This window comes from Coregonus lavaretus, assembly GCF_964263955.1.
Source record: "Coregonus lavaretus genome assembly, chromosome: 37".
Classification (NCBI taxonomy): Eukaryota; Metazoa; Chordata; class Actinopteri; order Salmoniformes; family Salmonidae; genus Coregonus; species Coregonus lavaretus.
In genome coordinates this window covers 5,200,848-5,218,557 of record NC_140024.1, presented here as the reverse complement: position 1 = coordinate 5,218,557, position 17,710 = coordinate 5,200,848, and the positions used below count along the sequence as shown (strand labels likewise).

The following is a 17,710-nucleotide window of genomic DNA, read 5'->3' as shown; positions in this document are numbered from 1 at the left end:
GCTAACTCTAGCACTGACTATATTTGCCCCGAGGTAAGCAAGAGTTGCTGTGAATCCACTGAACCCTGAGTCGTTACAGTTGCCATTTCTGTGCGTCAGCGTTGCGTTTGTCGTGAACCTGAGTTACTGCCGTGTCGAGTACAGACCTAGAATCAATAGATGGGGTAATTACCAAATTCCTCCAGGACAAAGACTCCCTTCACAGTATTGCACTTTTTAATGTGATTCAGCTCTATGAAAACCTAAAACAAAAAACAAACAAAAACAACAAGACAGAACATTAGCAACTCAATGACAACAGGCTGAAATTAAACATTTCAGATAGAAAATGAACAACATTAAATTCTCATCTAGTCAATACTAAAAGGGAAAAAAAGACAGAAGATGGTATGCAAGCTTTTAAACGCTACCAAAAAGAAATACGACAGCACAAAACAGAAGTTTCCATGTTTGAATGCTTACATGGGCTGGGGTTAGGTGAGTAGAACTGCATTGTGGAAAGGTCTATGAAGTGAGTGCTATTAATGATTACTTGCTGAATGAAACTATAAAATGGCAATTTGTTCGCACTATAGTGCCTTAGCTAGTGTGCATCAGCAAAGCTATTGTGGCCATTTGTTGTCAACAGTGAAGCAATGGTGACTGCTAATTAATTTCTGTTTTCCCTACTAATGCAAATGCACTGTGGCCCATGTAATGCTTAGCATACATGGAAATTCCATATGAAAACAGAGATGAGGACACATAAAATTAAGTTTGCCACACACAGCTAATAGAGAATTGAGGAAAAAGAACCCAACCAAAAAATGTCATAATCGCTAACAAGCAAACACAGCAGAGGTTGTATACCTTCCGCTCCTTGCAGGTGGAGAGAGCATGGAAGAGAAACGGTTTGGATTATTATCGGACAGAACAGCACAAACACTGGACGGCGCTCAAAGAGGGCGCTGCACTATCCCCCAAAAACAATCAACCTAATGGACCGGACTTGACGTATTAACAGCTATCAATGCCAATACAATATACCCATCACAGAAAATTATACTGGAAGTGCTAAACTAAACTACGAAAGGTGGAAAGATAACTACTGAAAGTTGGTCTAGTCTATACTTTTAACAGCTGGACTTGTTTTGGTTTGATCCTGGGCCTAACCCAGAAAATGACATAATTACTACCAATTTACCAAGAGTATGGTTGTAATTACATAATGTCAACCAGTTTTGACCGCTGGGAACCCACTCCCGCCCCCAATGCCCTCCATGCCCCTTCCTCCTGCAACGAGGGCTGGCACCAACAGCTCAGTAGAACAGGTACAAGAGGGCAGTCCGCCACATCGCCTCCCCAACAAAACAGGCTGCCACCTATAACAACCTCACCACTCTAACATCAAACATGCCCACGTATTTAACCCTACGGTGACCCATGTCTGACACTGGAAGCATGGGTAGGCCTGCACTGGCAAAATGTAATGGGTTGGCATTAACTATTATATGAAAAAGTTCTTTACAACAAGACAGTTAAGTGTTTCTTATTTTTATTGCATGAATGATGTCTATGGATATGACATCTACTACTGGTGCATACGCTCCTGTAGAGCTGACGGTGGAAAACTAGGTGGTTTGAATTTGCCAAGCAGCATCTCAATGAGAGCTATGACCATTATCGCACAAACGTATGCGTTGTTCCTAAAAGGTAAGTTAGGCTAAGTGTCTGTAGTAGGGAAAGGGTTTTACAACCTTATGACTCTTGTACCCTTGTTCAATTCTATATGATGATGATGATGATGATGATGATGATGATGTAACTGTTCTTCAACCATAGCAATGTGTTCTAACCTGTTAGGTGGCTCAAATTAGACCAATGTGTTGAAGTGTTGCATCAAAAAGAAGGCACAATCAGATACACTCTCGATTGGCCACTGCAACGTCTAGCCTTAACTCCTTTCAACTAGGTGCGCTGTGTGATCTATAGAAATCAAGAAAGCAGTTCAAAGAGCTAGGACCTTTCATAAAGAATGTAGTGGTCAAAAACATTGTTTTCAATTCTACTACAATTTAGTATTATCTTATGAGTAGGCATTCCGCTCTGTTGATTCAATGCGTTTTTTGCCCCAATTCTACAGTGTGATATGTCCAGTGTGTTTCTTCACTTTGCTTATATTAAATGAGTGCCACTCCTATGACCCTCAATCATTGGCGGAGCAATTGTATAATTGTTATTTCAGATCCAAGCATTTCCTTTGGGTCCAAAAAGATCTACTTGTGACAGTGGTAAGGACTGAGGTCAATTATATTCTTACGCAAGTTGATTCAGGAAATGGAATTGCCCCAACCCCAAAAGTTGTGAATACTTGAAGAGGTATTATTCATCTAACTTTAATATGCAGGTCAAGGGATTTTAAGGGGACAAAAATTTAAAGAACGGTAAAATAAAATGACAATTATTAATGAAAAGTCTTTGCACAAGGTCATCTGTCTTACCTCTGATGCACAAATCTCTCTTACACAAACAGAATATTCGCCTTCCCCCACACACACACACAAACGGACGACAAGGTTTGGGCACCACAATTAAGAATGCTAAGTATTAACAGAAATGTTTAAGTGGATATGGGTTTTCATCTTGAAACATACATCTTAGTGACTGCACAAATAAAACATAACATATTCTAAATCATAGAAAGACAAAGCACAAAAATGTGTTCTTCCTCTAGGGTCCTGATCAAAACAGTGACTGAAGTAACTTCAAAATGTACTCTGCTTTTGCACTCAATTCAGTAGGCTATAAAATATTTATCAATGTCAAAGATAAACAACCCTAAATGCCTTCGATTCTCTTTCTTTTAAAGGGACCTTAGAGGAAGTGAGCCACAGTTGTGTGAGAGAGAAAGAAAACAGAAAGAGGAGAAGAATTGAGGTGGGTGGAACGAGGTTAAGTGGTTTTGCGTGTGTGTGTGTGTATATATATATATATATATATATATATATATATATATATATATATATATATATATATATATATATATATATATATATATATATATATATATATATATATATATGTGGTAATACAGGCCTCCTACCTGGCTGTGCATGAATTTGAGGTTGATGCCTTCCAGGGTAACTTGTAGCAGTCCTCCCTCGCCTGTCTTCATGTCCTGCACAGGGAACTCTCCACCCAGCTCTGGACCTATGGAGAGAGGGGCAGATCACTTCAACGAAAAGATCCCTCTCCTATCCATTCCGCTGTACATCTCTTTCGAAATGTGTTAGTGATGACAGATAGAAAAGTCTTTACTTGGCCAACTGAGCTGATTGACTCAAATGGTTAAAGAATTTATTGGACAATAAAGCAGTAGTCTAGAGCTCACCTTCACTCAGTTATTCCTACACCCAAAAGTTATCCTTTTCCATAGACTATACACTATTACTAACTGCTATTAGCCCCTAAGGCAGTGGTATTCAAACTTCTTCATCGGGGACCCAATTTTTTTGGCCAAATGTGACGACACAACCTTAAAATCGGTACATTTCCATTTTCACATGAACAAATAACCTTCAATTCATTAATCTTATCAAAATGAAAAGAAACCAATAAATACATTTACTCAATAACATTTATTTTTCAAATTATCAAAAACGTTTGTATATTGCCCTTTCCAATAATCGGTACTCTTAATTTTTTATATTTGTATTTTTTATATTTTTGGCCAACACCACTGCAATTCCTCCACACCCCCACTAGGGGTCAGGACCCAGAATACCACTGCCCTAGGGCTATACATTTTCAAAAAAGCAGGGCAAGAATACATTGGTGCTGCCTCGAAGAAGGAGAGTCCAGCCAATGTGCACACACACATACCTGGTTTAACGCTCTTTTGTCGTGCAGCAGCCCTTTCCATGCTGTCCTTCACACAGTAATACAATTCGCGACACTAGACAACAAAACATTTCAATTCAGATTACGAATGGAATACGAAAAGTGGCTATAGAAAGTCTGACATCAACGTCACAACACGGATATCATGGTGTTCATAATTGCTAGTCGCATTCCAGTACTCGAAGCGCGGACGATAAAGGCTCACCTTCTTGGTGTAGAACTTGTTGAGTTGGGTCTCCTGGCCATTGCGTCTCCACAGACACAGCACCTTGGTCTTGGGGCAATAGGTCATGTTAATGAGCTTCTCGTACCACCAGCGCTCATACACTGTGCCGATGTTGCTGCGCAGGACTATGCAGTCGTCACACACCTGAATGGGGGAAATGAACAGAGGCAAAAGATGCAATTATTTGATATCCACTGTAGAGCTAATCGCTAGATGTACTGAAACTACAAATTGCAGAGTTTTGACAGTTCTTGACAACGATCGGTAAATTTCATCTATTCGAATACTCTTGTCAGGCCTTCATGCATCTCTGGAACACAAACAAATATGAACAAGGCCTATGTACAAGGAAGGTCCGGGAAAGTGAATGCTGAAAGCGTCTTTCTCATACCTCCATGAAGAAGATGTCCCCTGTGGTATCTGTCCCAGCATGCACCACGAAGGTCTGCTTCTTGATGTGACGGCTTCCGCTAGGTCTGATGGACAGCTCGCGGCCATTCTGAAATGTAAGTGAACAAGACTTTAACCCTTCTCCTACAATGTCTGCGGCCCTGTGGAAATCTAATTAACATAATAAATACATCCCCATCAAAATGCGTCTGTTTAAGCTAGAGATATCAGGTTTTTATTTGCATGGGCTGTGTCTCAATCCACCGCATCCGCGAGATCACTCTTCCACATCTGTGGTGAAAGGTGGCAGAATTAGAAGAACGGTGTTTGTCAGACCATGAGACATCTCGAAAATCGGTCTGGCCTATGAAACTATTATGACCCCTCTGGGGAAAGATGACTCTCACGAACCCGATGGTGTTCTCCGTTTTGCTCTACGAAGTTGGTACAGCCTCTTCTGCCAACTTCTGTCTGTAGCCTCCGAACAATTTTGGCTACACAGTAATATAACCCCTCTGTGGAAATCTCTCACGAACACGTACATGTCGGTTGTTTTGCTCTAGGATGCCCACAAGCCTCACAACACTCATCTGAAGGTCCCCGGTACCAGTTTTTAAAAAAATCAATGGAAGTATATATGGAGACTGTTTAGTGCCTAAAATAAGGGGTTAAATATATGAAGAAAAAAAAAGATATTTCTTATATCTCTCAGATATAGGACAGAACTTCATTTTGATTTCAATCTGTTATTCAGTGCTTTTCTATGGGCTAATAGCAGTAATGCCAAATCAAATGTTTAATCCCGGGCTTAGACTCTAGATGGTTAAACAGAGATACTGTATCAGCAACACTGATATTCTCACACACACTAAAAACATGTTGCATAAAAGGATCTGGCTCGAAGGACCACATAAAACATTGCCTCTTTACGCCACTTGGTAGAACAGTTGACCGCCTTAGTGGCTCCTATTTTATTGAAGAGAGAGAATCCTTGGTTCTTTCTTACCAAATTAGCCAGTTTGTCCAGACACTCGTTGATCTCCTGGCTATGGCTGAGGCCGATGTGGGACTTCCCCATCAGACGCCTCACCTTCTTCCTGATGTCATTCTTGTTCAACTGGACAGACAGACAGACAAACTTAGCAAGAGACATTGGAAGATATGCGATATGCCTACTTATCTGAACATTTGTAGTTGCTGCAGTTGACATACAGGGGTTACGCAGTGAAACGTGCGCGTGTGTGTGCGCATGTGCGATAGGCCCACCTTAACCATTAGCATGTAGGCGATCATATTGTGCAGTAGAGTAGCTAGCAGCCTGTCCTCATCGTCCTCCAGGCGCTTACGGTCGTGGTCCCCGAGTGACAGGTATCTGTGTAAACAGTGGTAACCATCAGCCTCTAAACAGGAAACACAGCTATACAAGGATGGCTGTCAATGGGCATTTCAAAAATACAGATCCACTCTAATAGGCAACCTGTACCTGTCAATCATCTCCTGAGGTCCCTGGTCCATGCCCATCCCCTCCCTCTCCAACATGACAGCATCCAAGTAAGCATCCTCCCAGAACTGGACCTGGTCCCACAGTGTAGAGCGCTCCTTACCTACACAAATACAACACACACTGCTTATCTGTGTCCAAAGGACACACACTTACACAAACACATCATGACCACAATCACAACAGCACACAAAAACTAGTGTACAAAATCATCACTAGGTCAAAATCACCTTCACACTGACAACTACATGTCACCCCACATTCACCAGTAGATATGCATAAACATACAGACACATGATCCCACAGAACCTTACATAACTGCACACACACAAACACCCACAAACAAACGAACACACATCTATACGAACACACACACAAACACACCCACACACCTGACCATGTGATTGTTGAAACATATTTTGTAAACCAAGAACCAAGAGACATGTTCTCTTGTTAACTTGAAGATAGGAGCGTTGCTACATCGTTTACAATACAAACCACTCAGTGAGATGGGAAATCCAGTGGCGGTAAAGATCAAAGCAGCACATCACAGCACCAGACAATACACAAGTGAGCAACAGAGCCCAGGTGGGCATTGCATCCAAGCACAAACATAGAAGGTCAAAAGGTGAGAGGTCAGCCCTACTCAGAGAGAAGGTTTCCATGGCAGCATCCTCCAGCTGGTCCCACATGGAGCTCTTGTCGCGCCCTGCAAGGCGTTCCCGGGACACGCAGCAGGGAGGAAGAGGAGCAGCAGAGCAGAGAGGGTTAAGCTCAGAGCTGAGTGGGTTAATGGCAAGCCAAGAGCAGAGAGAGAGAGACAGAGACCACAGGAAGGAGTGAAAGGACAAATAAAATCGACCCAACCTCACTCACTTCAGACCTACCCTCACGCTTTATAGTACAGTTCATGCAGTGTTTATTAGTCAAATAGTGAGAAAGAGTTTGACGAATTAGATATATATATATATATATACACACACACAGTACCAGTGAAAAGTCTGGACACACATACTAATTCCAGGGTTTTTCTTTATTTTTACTATTTTCTACATTGTAGAATAATAGTGAAGACATCAAAACTATGAAATAATACATATGGAATCATGTAGTAACCAAAAAAGTGTTAAACAAATCAAAATATATTTTATATTTGACATTCTTCAAAGTAGCCACACTTTGCCTTGATGACAGCTTTGCACACTCTTGGCATTCTCTCAATCAGCTTCATGAGGTAGTCACCTGGAATGCATTTCAATTAACAGGTGTGCCTTCTTAAAAGTTAATTTGTGGAATTTCCTTCCTTCTTAATGCGTTTGAGCCAATCAGTTGTGTTGTGACAAGGTAGGGGTGGTATACAGAAGATAGCCCTATTTGGTAAAAGATCCAAGTCCATATTATGGCAAGAACAGCTCAAATAAGCAAAGCGAAACGACAGTCCATCATTACTTTAAGACATGAAGGTCAGTCAATGCAGAACATTTCAAGAACTTTTCAAGTTTCTTCAAGTGCAGTCGCAAAAACCATCAAGCGCTATGATGAAACTGGCTCTCATGAGGACCGCCACAGGAAATGAATACCCAGAGTTACCTCCCTGCAGAGGATAAGTTCATTAGAGTTACCAGCCTCAGAAATTGCAGCCCAAATAAATGCTTCACAGAGTTCAAGTAACAGACATCTCAACATCAACTGTTCAGAGGAGACTGCGTGAATCACGCCTTCATGGTCGAATTGCTGCAAAGAAACCACTACTAAAGGACACCAATAAGAAGAAGAGACTTGCTTGGGCCAAGAAACACGAGCAATGGACATTAGACTGTTGGAAATCTGTCCTTTGGTCTGATGAGTCCAAATTTGAGATTTTTGGTTCCAACCGCCGTGTCTTTGTGAGACGCAGAGGAGGTGAACGGATGATCTCCGCAAGTGCGGTTCCCACAGTGAAGCATGGAGCAGGAGGTGTGATGGTGTGGGGGTGCTTTGCTGGTGACACTGTCTGTCATTTATTTAGAATTCAAGGCACACTTAACCAGCATGGCTACCACAGCATTCTGCAGCGATACGCCATCCCATCTGGTTTGCGCTTAGTGGGACTGTCATTTGTTTTTCAACAGGACAATGACCCAACACACCTCCAGGCTGTGTAAGCGATATTTGACCAAGAAGGAGAGTGATGGAATGCTGTATCCACAATCAACCCAATTGAGATGGTTTGGGATGAGTTGGACCGCAGAGTGAAGGAAAAGCAGCCAACAAGTGCTCAACCTATATGGGAATTCTTTCAAGACTGTTGGGAAAAGCATTCCAGGTGAAGCTGATTGAGAGAATGCCAAGAGTGTGCAAAGCTGTCATCAAGGCAAAGGGTGGCAACTTTGAAGAATTTGGTTACTACATGATTCCATATGTGTTATTTAATAGTTTTGATGTCTTCGCTATTATTCTACAATGCAGAAAATAGTAAACATAAAGAAAAGCCCTTGAATGAGTAGGTGTGTCCAAACTTTTGACTGGTACTGTATATCTGTGTTTTGCCTTATAGGAAGGATTCACTTTAAAGGTAGACTCAGCGAGATGACGTTACAACGAGCAGCACCGCAGATATGAGATGAGCACGATGCAAGACAGCGGAGAAGTTTTTAACCTCGCACTTTAACGCTCTTAGATGTTGCTGAAATTTACCTGATATTGTGTTTACTTTGTGCATGCAACATCTCGCTGAGTCTACTAGATATTTACTGTAGCTTTTTACCACAAAGTTGAACAGAGGGAGACTAAAGAAGACACTGTAGAAGTTATTAAACCACAGCCTTTCTAAAACATCAGTCATCTGGAACGTACCCAGCAGGCCATCACATAGGTAAATCCTCATGCTGATGTCCTCCAAGGGCTGGGCGGGAGGCCCCTTATCCACGACAGGTACAAGTTTAGCCTTCGCCTCCTTCACACCAGGCTTCATCTTTTGGGTCTTACCCTGGGCAAACACAACAAAACATAAATCATGGGGTAATTTCATCTTGCCAAAAAATTGGATTCGTCCCTCAACCCTGCATTTACAAGATTGACATCCATGGGCAGACTTCATGTGCCGCAGCGAATGCATTTGCACATCTAGAAAACGCCCCAAAAAACAAAACATTTGCACTAATATTAACTGGTGAATCAAGCAGTGTGATCAGCCAGGAAGGATTTTCCACTCACAAACACTGAGCTGGTGGCCGGGTTGGTCTCAATCTCGCTGTCGGACAGTGTTCCCCTGGAGAGGTTGAGGTGGGGGGCTTGCCTGCCACCCAAGCCCTCCCCAGCAGTGCTACTCAAATCACTGTCAGCTCCCAGCGTCTCCCCTGAGCTGTTACTTATCTGGAGGGGTCAGGGGTCAAAGTGTCAGGAGACTAGTGAATATCAGGCATACTAAGACACAGATAACTCACACTGAGTAAGGCTAAAAAAGACACACAGGATGCATTAGACCAAGGCCTAAAGAGACAAGAGTTAGATCAGTAACCTCTTGGAGAGCTGCCATACTACAGGTTGTTTTGAGGATCACTGAGTTACACTAAAGCTAAGAGACACTGGGGATGAGGTAGATTAGTATGACACGTACGGTTTTGGCAAGAGCCATTGTGCCAGGCTGAGACAAAGCAAGACAAGAGATGAGTAGGACTAGTTAGCAAATACTAGAAATTAATCAAGCTCGGAATATAGTAAGATTGGGAAGCAACCTGGTTTGGGATAAGTGTTACTGGGGATGTATGGCTTGAGCTTAAGTGAGTCTGTGGAACCTTGAGTGTAAACCTTGTAAGACTAGACTAAGGATAGAAATTGCGCTTTGGGAGTAAGCGGGCCTTGGGATGAGCCACACTGAGGTAAGGCTGAGAAGGGCTTAGGATTGGGGTGAGATTGTTTCTCTGTGTTGGCCATGCCCTACCACTGTGCTGGCCTCTGAGTCCTGGCTGGTGCTTCTGGTAAGGACTGGCGGTTCAGTGCTGGTCACGGACTCGGTGTCACTCTTCTGCAAAGCAAGACAGAGAAAGACTGAGAAAGAGAAAGGTGAGCAGACAGAGGCATATAGAAACAGTGGAAATGAACTTCTTCTCAAGGGCCGTAGTGACTCCAGTGTTTTGTAATCTCCTTAATACTAATTCACAAGTCCATGCCATCAATATCCAAACACTCAGTCTGCAACCCTGGTTTCCCAGGTCTATATCAGACTCAGATTAAAATGCAAGAATGAGAACCAGCAGACATTGTGGCCCTCAAGCACCAGAGTTGGGGGATAACCGATGTGAAACAAGTGTCAGAGTCCATGTGTGCATTCTTTGCTTAGTTACAAGAGCTGGCTTTGGAAAAGAACAGACCTGGGATCCGGAGTTGACGCTGAGGCCACTGTCAGCACTGATCTGGGACTTCTTCTCCTCCGTGTCAGTCAGCTCAGGGTGCTGTTTCTTAGCCCCCTCCGCTCCTGCAGGATACATGTTGTTGTCAGCACAGGTGCCATGCGCACTTCCACACTGCCCCCTTACTGAGTGTCACATGATTGGCAACTGGCAGAGAGGGGGGGTGGGGTGGGGGGGATGGTGACCTAACTTGAAAGGCTCGCACTGAATGTGGATTTAGCATTCTTCTTCCGATCTGACTGACGACACTTTTCACACGATTCTCCTTGTAAAATTGGTGCGCACTCGGTTCGCAAATTACGTTCAGAGGTGCAAGGTACTCTAGGCCAGCAAACACTATTGGTGTGTCTGAACTCTAACACCATAACTTTGGGATTGACCGGAAATACTGGCCCTACAATAGGGACACTTCCATTCAGTCTCTTTTTTTGTTGTGGAATTCAATGAACAACAGTTACAACAGCTATATACAGCTATATATGTTTTTTTATATTCAGGAAGCAAAAAATAATAATCAGTCATGTTCAGTAGGCCAAAACAGAAGAAAATGGCCCAAAACAGAGAGATACTATCTCAATTGTTTTCTGTTGCAAAACATTGCTACTTGTGCCCTAATGAACATGACCCAGCTGTCAGCTTTCAAAAGACCAAGCATGTGACTATTTAGAGGCCACTGGAGAGTGCAAAATCAGTAGGAATATTGATGGATGAGATCAAACAGTAATTGACAAAGGGAGATACCAATATAAAAGAGGTCAAAGTTACAAAAATTGACACACAGAATCAGGCAGTTAGGCATGCAGACAAACTGAGGGACAGTCAAAATAGGAGATCATTTTCTGCACAAGTTTGCTTTTAGAAAAGAATTGACCAACAGCGCTGTTGTTAATATACCAGTCAGTTGTTGCAGAAACACCTTGTTATGACTCACATAATGCACCTCTAGGAAAATGTATCTACAATTAAACAAATGCTGGCCTGCAATCTGTACATTTTGAAGAGTCCAGGATATCAAACCTTTACATCGGAAGAAAGTACAGTCAATTATAATAGTTAAATGCAAATTTAACCATGACTTCTGTGATACATTTGGTCATGCAGCCAACAAACCTGCAATGGATGTTTGTACTCATACTATTGTGTATTCATTCATGGCTCAGGTATCTTTTTTTATTTTTATTGTTAATTTTTTTTGGACTACGTACAATTTACCTTCTTGCCATGTAGTGATTTTCCAGAAACGCACATTTGCTAAATGAAATGCCACAACTGTCTTAACCTTGATAGAACCTCAAGAGCCCAGGAAAAAAGGGAACGTTTGGGATTGGGTAAGGGCCTGACAGACTACGGTTCCAATGACTATTTCACAACTCAGGGAATAGGAATGGAACAAGTTGATGGCAAACATATGTCAGAGTAACTATATGGAGAATAAGAGGAACTCACTATGTTATGACTCCTGATTTGAGATATGCAAGCGTAACTCAGTTACTCAGAACGTTACGCACACACCTCAAATCAAGATTATGGATCTATAGTCCTAGAATAATTATCCATGTCAACATGATCACTTATATTAACTTTTTTAATCATTTGTGACTAACAAACATAGGTAGGTTGGGGAAAGGTGGGGAGAAGGGCGTGGAAATGTTAAGAGCTGGCAGTTATGCAATACCCCAGTCTTTTTTTGTGTGTGAGAAGTATCTTACTCTGTTGTTTTTCCATAGCTTTTTGCTTATCCTTTTCATGGTGCCTGCTCCACAATTCTACCCAAGATGCATTGCAAGCAAGGAGAGAAAGACAGAGAGAGTGTCAGAGAGCTGGTTGAGTAGGCAGGTATGGAGGATGAGCATTAGATAAATCATAACATAAAACAAAATTAAGCATAAAAAAAAAATCTGTTATTTTAACAATTGAGGATGTTTTGTAACGTCTGAGAGTAGTCACATTTCAGCTTGGCAATATGGAACACTATGACATAATTCCCTGTATGCAGAGTTCCATTGCCATTTACTGCTACTGAGGTGTGACATTACAACACACCCAACACTCCTGGACCATAGTCCTGGAGAACCACACAAGGGGGAATACTGGGGTTCCTTTAAAAATGTATGTGACCGAGAAGTTAAGTTATTGGCTAGCAGTGTGTGGCTCTCCAGAACCAGGGTGACAGAGGCAGCAGGGCTTGGTGAAGGGCATGGAATGGGGGTGGAGTGGCCAGCCAGCTAGCCAGCAGGTGGAATGGAGCTGTTGCAGAAGCAGGGGTGCAAGTCTCAAAAAGACATTCCGTAGAATTGAAGCTGCATCTTCCCAAAGAGAGAAAAGGGGCTGGTGAAGTGAGGGTAGGTTGGTAGGTAGGGAGATTGAGGGAGTTGGGTGAATCTGTCCCCTGTATACAGACCCAAAGTAACATTTGAGATAGTAGAATGGTGGTCGAAAGGAGAAGCAATGCTTCGCTCCTTTTCCACGATGTTCAGTGTTAATTAACCCTATCCCCAAGCTAAACGGCAACCGTGGCTTGCTAACAGTGAGCATGAAATTTGTCTCTTCCTTGGGCCTGTTTACTGGGGAGTGACGCTCCACCCTCCATGCTAGAGCTGAGAGAGTTGCTACTTGTACAGCACGCTTTAAGGAAACCTGCAGTAAAGGCAGAGACAGGTCTTCAGACTCCTTAGCACAATACTGCAGATTTGGAGTTTCGAGAAGACAACGGAAAACGAAGACATGCACAGTCAAGGTGCTAGAAGGCAAACAAAGGAGGACTCCACAAGAGGTGGCAAACAGGGGCGCTCAACATTCAGAGAAGGGTGGGGAGGGACACAACACATCCAGGCTGGTGGGGGTGGGCTCAATGCAATATTTCACACACGCCTACACCGCTCAAGGCCAGATCTGGAATTCAAATGTGGTTATTTGTCAAATTTGGTTGGAGTTGCATGATGTGCAAATATTATGGCAAACCAGCATAATGTATTTTCTAAATATATTTCAGAGTTTTACAGCTTTAAATGCTGACCATTTGCATCACTGGTGTGGGTCAAAGTGAATGGAATATCATAAGGGGCTCTTTTTCTAAGGAAGGGGAAAGCACTCCCCTTGTTGCCTGGTTGGAGAGAGGTGGGTCAAGGGGTAGGGCAGGGTTTAGACTGGTGAGCAAGGGGGGCAAGGGGTGCTCTCAGAGCGCATGCAAGGGGGGATGGGGTGGGGTACACACCAATGGAGGCAATAAAATTCTCCTCGTTCAGACTCCGGGTGTCAAAGTGGTGGGTGCCTTTGCCCCCCGAGGTGGGGTGCGGCAGTTGGAGACGGGGCACCAGGAGGAGCCCCGGGGGCCTGGTGCCCTCCATGCGGGCAGACGGGCTCTCCTTGCTGCCCGGGCTGCTTGCAGCGTCACTGGGGCTCCGCTTGCGCTTCTCTGGGTCTACTGGGGCCACCAAGGAGGAAAAAGGGAGAAGAATAGGGAAGAAGGGAAAGAGATAGTAGCGGGAGAAGAAAGAAACAGTGTAGAGTTGCAGTGGGAGGTTTGAAAGTTAGAATAGACGGTTGTTTGTAGGGGTGTGAACGTTTAAAATGCTAAAACGAAATTGGGATCCTTAACATTAAGAAAAATCCCAAAATCGAAAAAACATGTTTTGATGTTTTCCCCCACAAAATTAAAATAGCGGTGCAGTTATCACAAAACATACTATTTTCCGTGTTATAGCCCAACTAGAAAAGTTGTGTAATTTAAATAGAACTTTAGGCTACTTTGGTGACTTTGCGAGCCATGCAAGACAGATTACCAAGACATATAGATGGGTTAGCTGACAATGTCACAAAAACCATGCGCATACGTCAGTGCGGCAGAAGTCCGTGAATTGTGATTCTGGATAGCCAGATAGCTACCAACACTGACAAGAAACTGCCATGTGGGGAATCGTAAGTGACTCATTTCAGCTAGTTTAATCTTGTTCTTGATACCATGTCTTGTTTTGAGTTATTTTGACTGATTTCATGTCAATGCTAATATGGCAAAAATTCACTAGCTAGCTAATCAACAACTGTAAAGATGTATTTGAGAGACAACAAGTGCTCGTTGTGCAAATGTACTTATGTTTTCAATAAACATTGGAGACGAAATATAGTTTACATGTCAACAATGTAAGCCAACCCTGTCTGTTTTGCCCCATAGTTGCGCACGCATCGGTGTTGTTGCTAAACAACCAATCCGTCTATACACACGTTTTTTTCTGCCTGCCCCCTCCTCGCTCTCCATCACGCTGGCTCACCTGGGGTGTATTCATTACAGGGAGGGAACTACTTGCATTTGTCCAATAGAAACTTGTTTTAGTTGCAAAAAGTTTTACAACTATTTGGACTAAATATTACACACACCCCTGCTGTTTCTCTTCGCTAATGATGTGAGTGTGCGTTCAGTCTTCGGTCTGTCGCGTGTAGAATATCCTAGCCTATTCATTGATGATAGGCCCTGCTTTACTGAAGTTGCGAGACATTGTAAGCCAAGACATTTTGAGATACAGCTTTTGATTGCAGATAGATAGGCATAGTGCACGGTTCTGACTGTCTGCCTGGTAACAGACCTGCCTATACTATGTCCCTCCCCTCTCTCTCCGTCTCTCGCTAGCTAGCTAAGAATGATGCGAATGTTTGTATTCTCGGAAGTAGGGTAACCAGAAGTGGTCTAGTGATAATTGTTTGTGTTTCTGTTGGGCAGAGGGAGAAGGCGCTCAGAGTTAAACAAATGGGGGAAAGAATTGTGAATTGTTTCGCTCTCAAGAAAAGGGCGCCATTGAAAGGAGTGATTACTGGGGTAGCAGTAAATGTAAAAGTTGACCAACTGAAGGGGAAGATTCCCGGTGTTTGTGATGCTCGTTGTTTGGTGCGACGCAAACAGGGTGGCGAGAGTGGGGAAACAGAAGAGTCATTGTCTGTTCTTTTGAGTTTTGAAGTTGAGTCTTTGCCTGACAAAGTGAAGTTAGGATATATAAGTTATCCTGTATGAGCTTATGTGCCGAATACATTACGATGTTACAGGTGTCAAACTTATGGGCATGTGACAGCAGTATGTAGGAGGGAGGTTCCAAGGTGTGAGAAGTGTGCAGAAGGGCATGAGACAAAGGAATGTGTAGCATTGGGGAAAGTGGTGGTATGTGCTAATTGTAGGGTGGCCATGGGGCTGGGGATCAGAAATGTCCAGTGCGAGAGAAGCAGGTTACGGTTTCCAGGGTAAGAGTAGTGAAGAAGTTGTCATATGCTAAGGCAGTGAATTAAGTAGAGCAAGAGGTGGTGAGAGTAGTAGAAATGTACCAGTACAGAGGGATATTTAGCGTTCATAGCAATGGTTATTAATTGTACTGCAGGGATGGAACGTAAGTCGAAGAAAATTGAGGTTGTGGTGGCAGATGCAGAGAGGTATTTGGGTGTGCGAGACTTGATGTCAGAAGAGTTACAGGGAGTGATAAGTGGTGATGTCCCATAATTTCAGGTTGAGGGCATGAGGTAGGAATAAATATATTTAAATAGTAGAGAAGGGTGGTGTTAATTATTAATAATAATTTTGAATTTGTGAGTGTAGTGTTAGATGGTAGGGTATTTATTTATTTTATTTTTCAAGCAAAATATAAGGGAGTTGTACTCCAGTCTAGTAGGTGGCGGTAATGCAACAAATTGGATGCCAACCGCCGTTAAACCTCATTGAAGAAGAAGAAGATTATTCTCGGAAGTACGGCAACTAATCAGTCTCTTCCGTTCCAAAAATACTGAATCTTAGGAGTCGATTCCTAGCGGAATTTAATCTTAACACTTAGAAATGGGAGTCGACATGCAAGGAGTCGAGGAATCAAGTATTTTGGAGTCGACTCTCCACCACTACGTCATCATCATTAACAGTTGGAAAAATGGCAGAGAAAGGCAAGCGACAGCAGCAAAGTCCTGTATGGCAATACTTTGAGAAGTTAAATGCAAACTTTGCAAGGTGGAATTGAGGTATAGTAATGGTAGTAGAGGCGCAATGCTTAAAGATCTGAAAGGGACGCACCGAGATCCAAACCCGTTGCTGGCAGCAGCGAAACTGCATTGTGAATTTGAGTGGAATTGTATTAAATGTTGTTATCGTTTGTCACATCCCTAGTTGTTTGTCTTCTGCTCTTATGACCCAAATTCGCTCGGTGAATGCTTAATTAAACTGCAAAGTCACCTAAAAATGACGCATGCGTTGGTGGTACTGACTCAGAGATTGAACCAGAACTCACTGCTGTAAAAACATATTGCTTACCTTTCAAATGAGTTGATAAAAAGGAAAATGGACACAGAAATTATCCAGATTGCACTCCTTTTCCTAGATAATACTTATGTTGCCTTTAAATAAGTGGAGTATATGAAACGCTGTTAAGCACTTCTTTGGTTTCAAACAAGAATCAAGCATCAGTACCTTTCATTTTTTCAGAGGAAATAGTTAAGTCATAGTTTTGGGAGGGGGCATGACATGCTGATTGAATGTGTCCTTTGAGAGAAAATGTTGACACTTTCAGTGGAGTATAGGTTTTCTGAACGTTACCTTTGGTTTGGTAGTGGGTGCGTGCTATTTCCAGCAGAACGAAGACGCTGGCCATGCCTCCAAGCCCGGCATTGGTGTACGAGTGTTCCAGACTAGAAACGGTGCACTTCAGTATGTCTAACATGCCCTTGTACACCTTCCTGCTAATCTCCTGAAGAGTACACCACACACACACAGTTTAATTGTAAGCTGTTATTCAGCTTTAATTCAAAACCAAGGTTAAAAAACACATAATTAAATGTTATTTCTCTCCCTCTCTTGCCCCGTTCCTTTCTCCCCACCTGGGTGGGTGGAGCCACTCACCACATCACGGATGACCTCCTGCCTGACATCCTCCTCTGACTGGACAGTCCGGTTCAGCTTGCTCAGCACGAAGACGCGCAGCTGCTCGTTCTCCAGCAGGCGGCGCACCTTCTTCATGTTGAGCCAGCCCACGCCTTGGCCCTCCAGCACACTCTGCACCACCTCCTTCAGGAACTGCTGGTTCTCACTGGGACAGACACAGCTCTGGTTCAGTCACTCCGATCACACTCCCCTTTTTGTATATGTCACCATTGGCTCTTAAATTAGACAACCCTTCTCCTAAAGGGGATTGATATATCACCTATCCAGGTCTGTCATTTGACATTATACAGTGGGGGAAAAAAGTATTTAGTCAGCCACCAATTGTGCAAGTTCTCCCACTTAAAAAGATGAGAGAGGCCTGTAATTTTCATCATAGGTACATGTCAACTATGACAGACAAATTTAGATTTTTTTTCCCAGAA

At 42.9% G+C, this 17,710-nt stretch overlaps 1 protein-coding gene across 1 annotated transcript in view; it reads right to left on the bottom strand.

The window, feature by feature from the left end:
* LOC311111286 (MAP kinase-activating death domain protein-like) overlaps positions 1 to 17,710 on the bottom strand; it is an 81,317-nt gene that overhangs the window by 8,392 nt on the left and 55,215 nt on the right. Inside the window, exons 17-31 of the mRNA XM_084154001.1 lie at positions 17,247 to 17,433; positions 16,944 to 17,094; positions 13,602 to 13,808; positions 10,349 to 10,452; positions 9,919 to 10,002; positions 9,192 to 9,350; positions 8,832 to 8,964; positions 5,979 to 6,099; positions 5,762 to 5,867; positions 5,502 to 5,612; positions 4,497 to 4,604; positions 4,085 to 4,249; positions 3,862 to 3,934; positions 3,083 to 3,189; positions 173 to 242 (exon numbers count right to left, since the gene is read on the bottom strand). Coding sequence (XP_084010127.1) covers positions 173 to 242; positions 3,083 to 3,189; positions 3,862 to 3,934; positions 4,085 to 4,249; positions 4,497 to 4,604; positions 5,502 to 5,612; positions 5,762 to 5,867; positions 5,979 to 6,099; positions 8,832 to 8,964; positions 9,192 to 9,350; positions 9,919 to 10,002; positions 10,349 to 10,452; positions 13,602 to 13,808; positions 16,944 to 17,094; positions 17,247 to 17,433 — 1,886 coding nt within the window. The remainder of the gene's footprint in view (positions 1 to 172; positions 243 to 3,082; positions 3,190 to 3,861; positions 3,935 to 4,084; positions 4,250 to 4,496; positions 4,605 to 5,501; positions 5,613 to 5,761; positions 5,868 to 5,978; positions 6,100 to 8,831; positions 8,965 to 9,191; positions 9,351 to 9,918; positions 10,003 to 10,348; positions 10,453 to 13,601; positions 13,809 to 16,943; positions 17,095 to 17,246; positions 17,434 to 17,710) is intronic.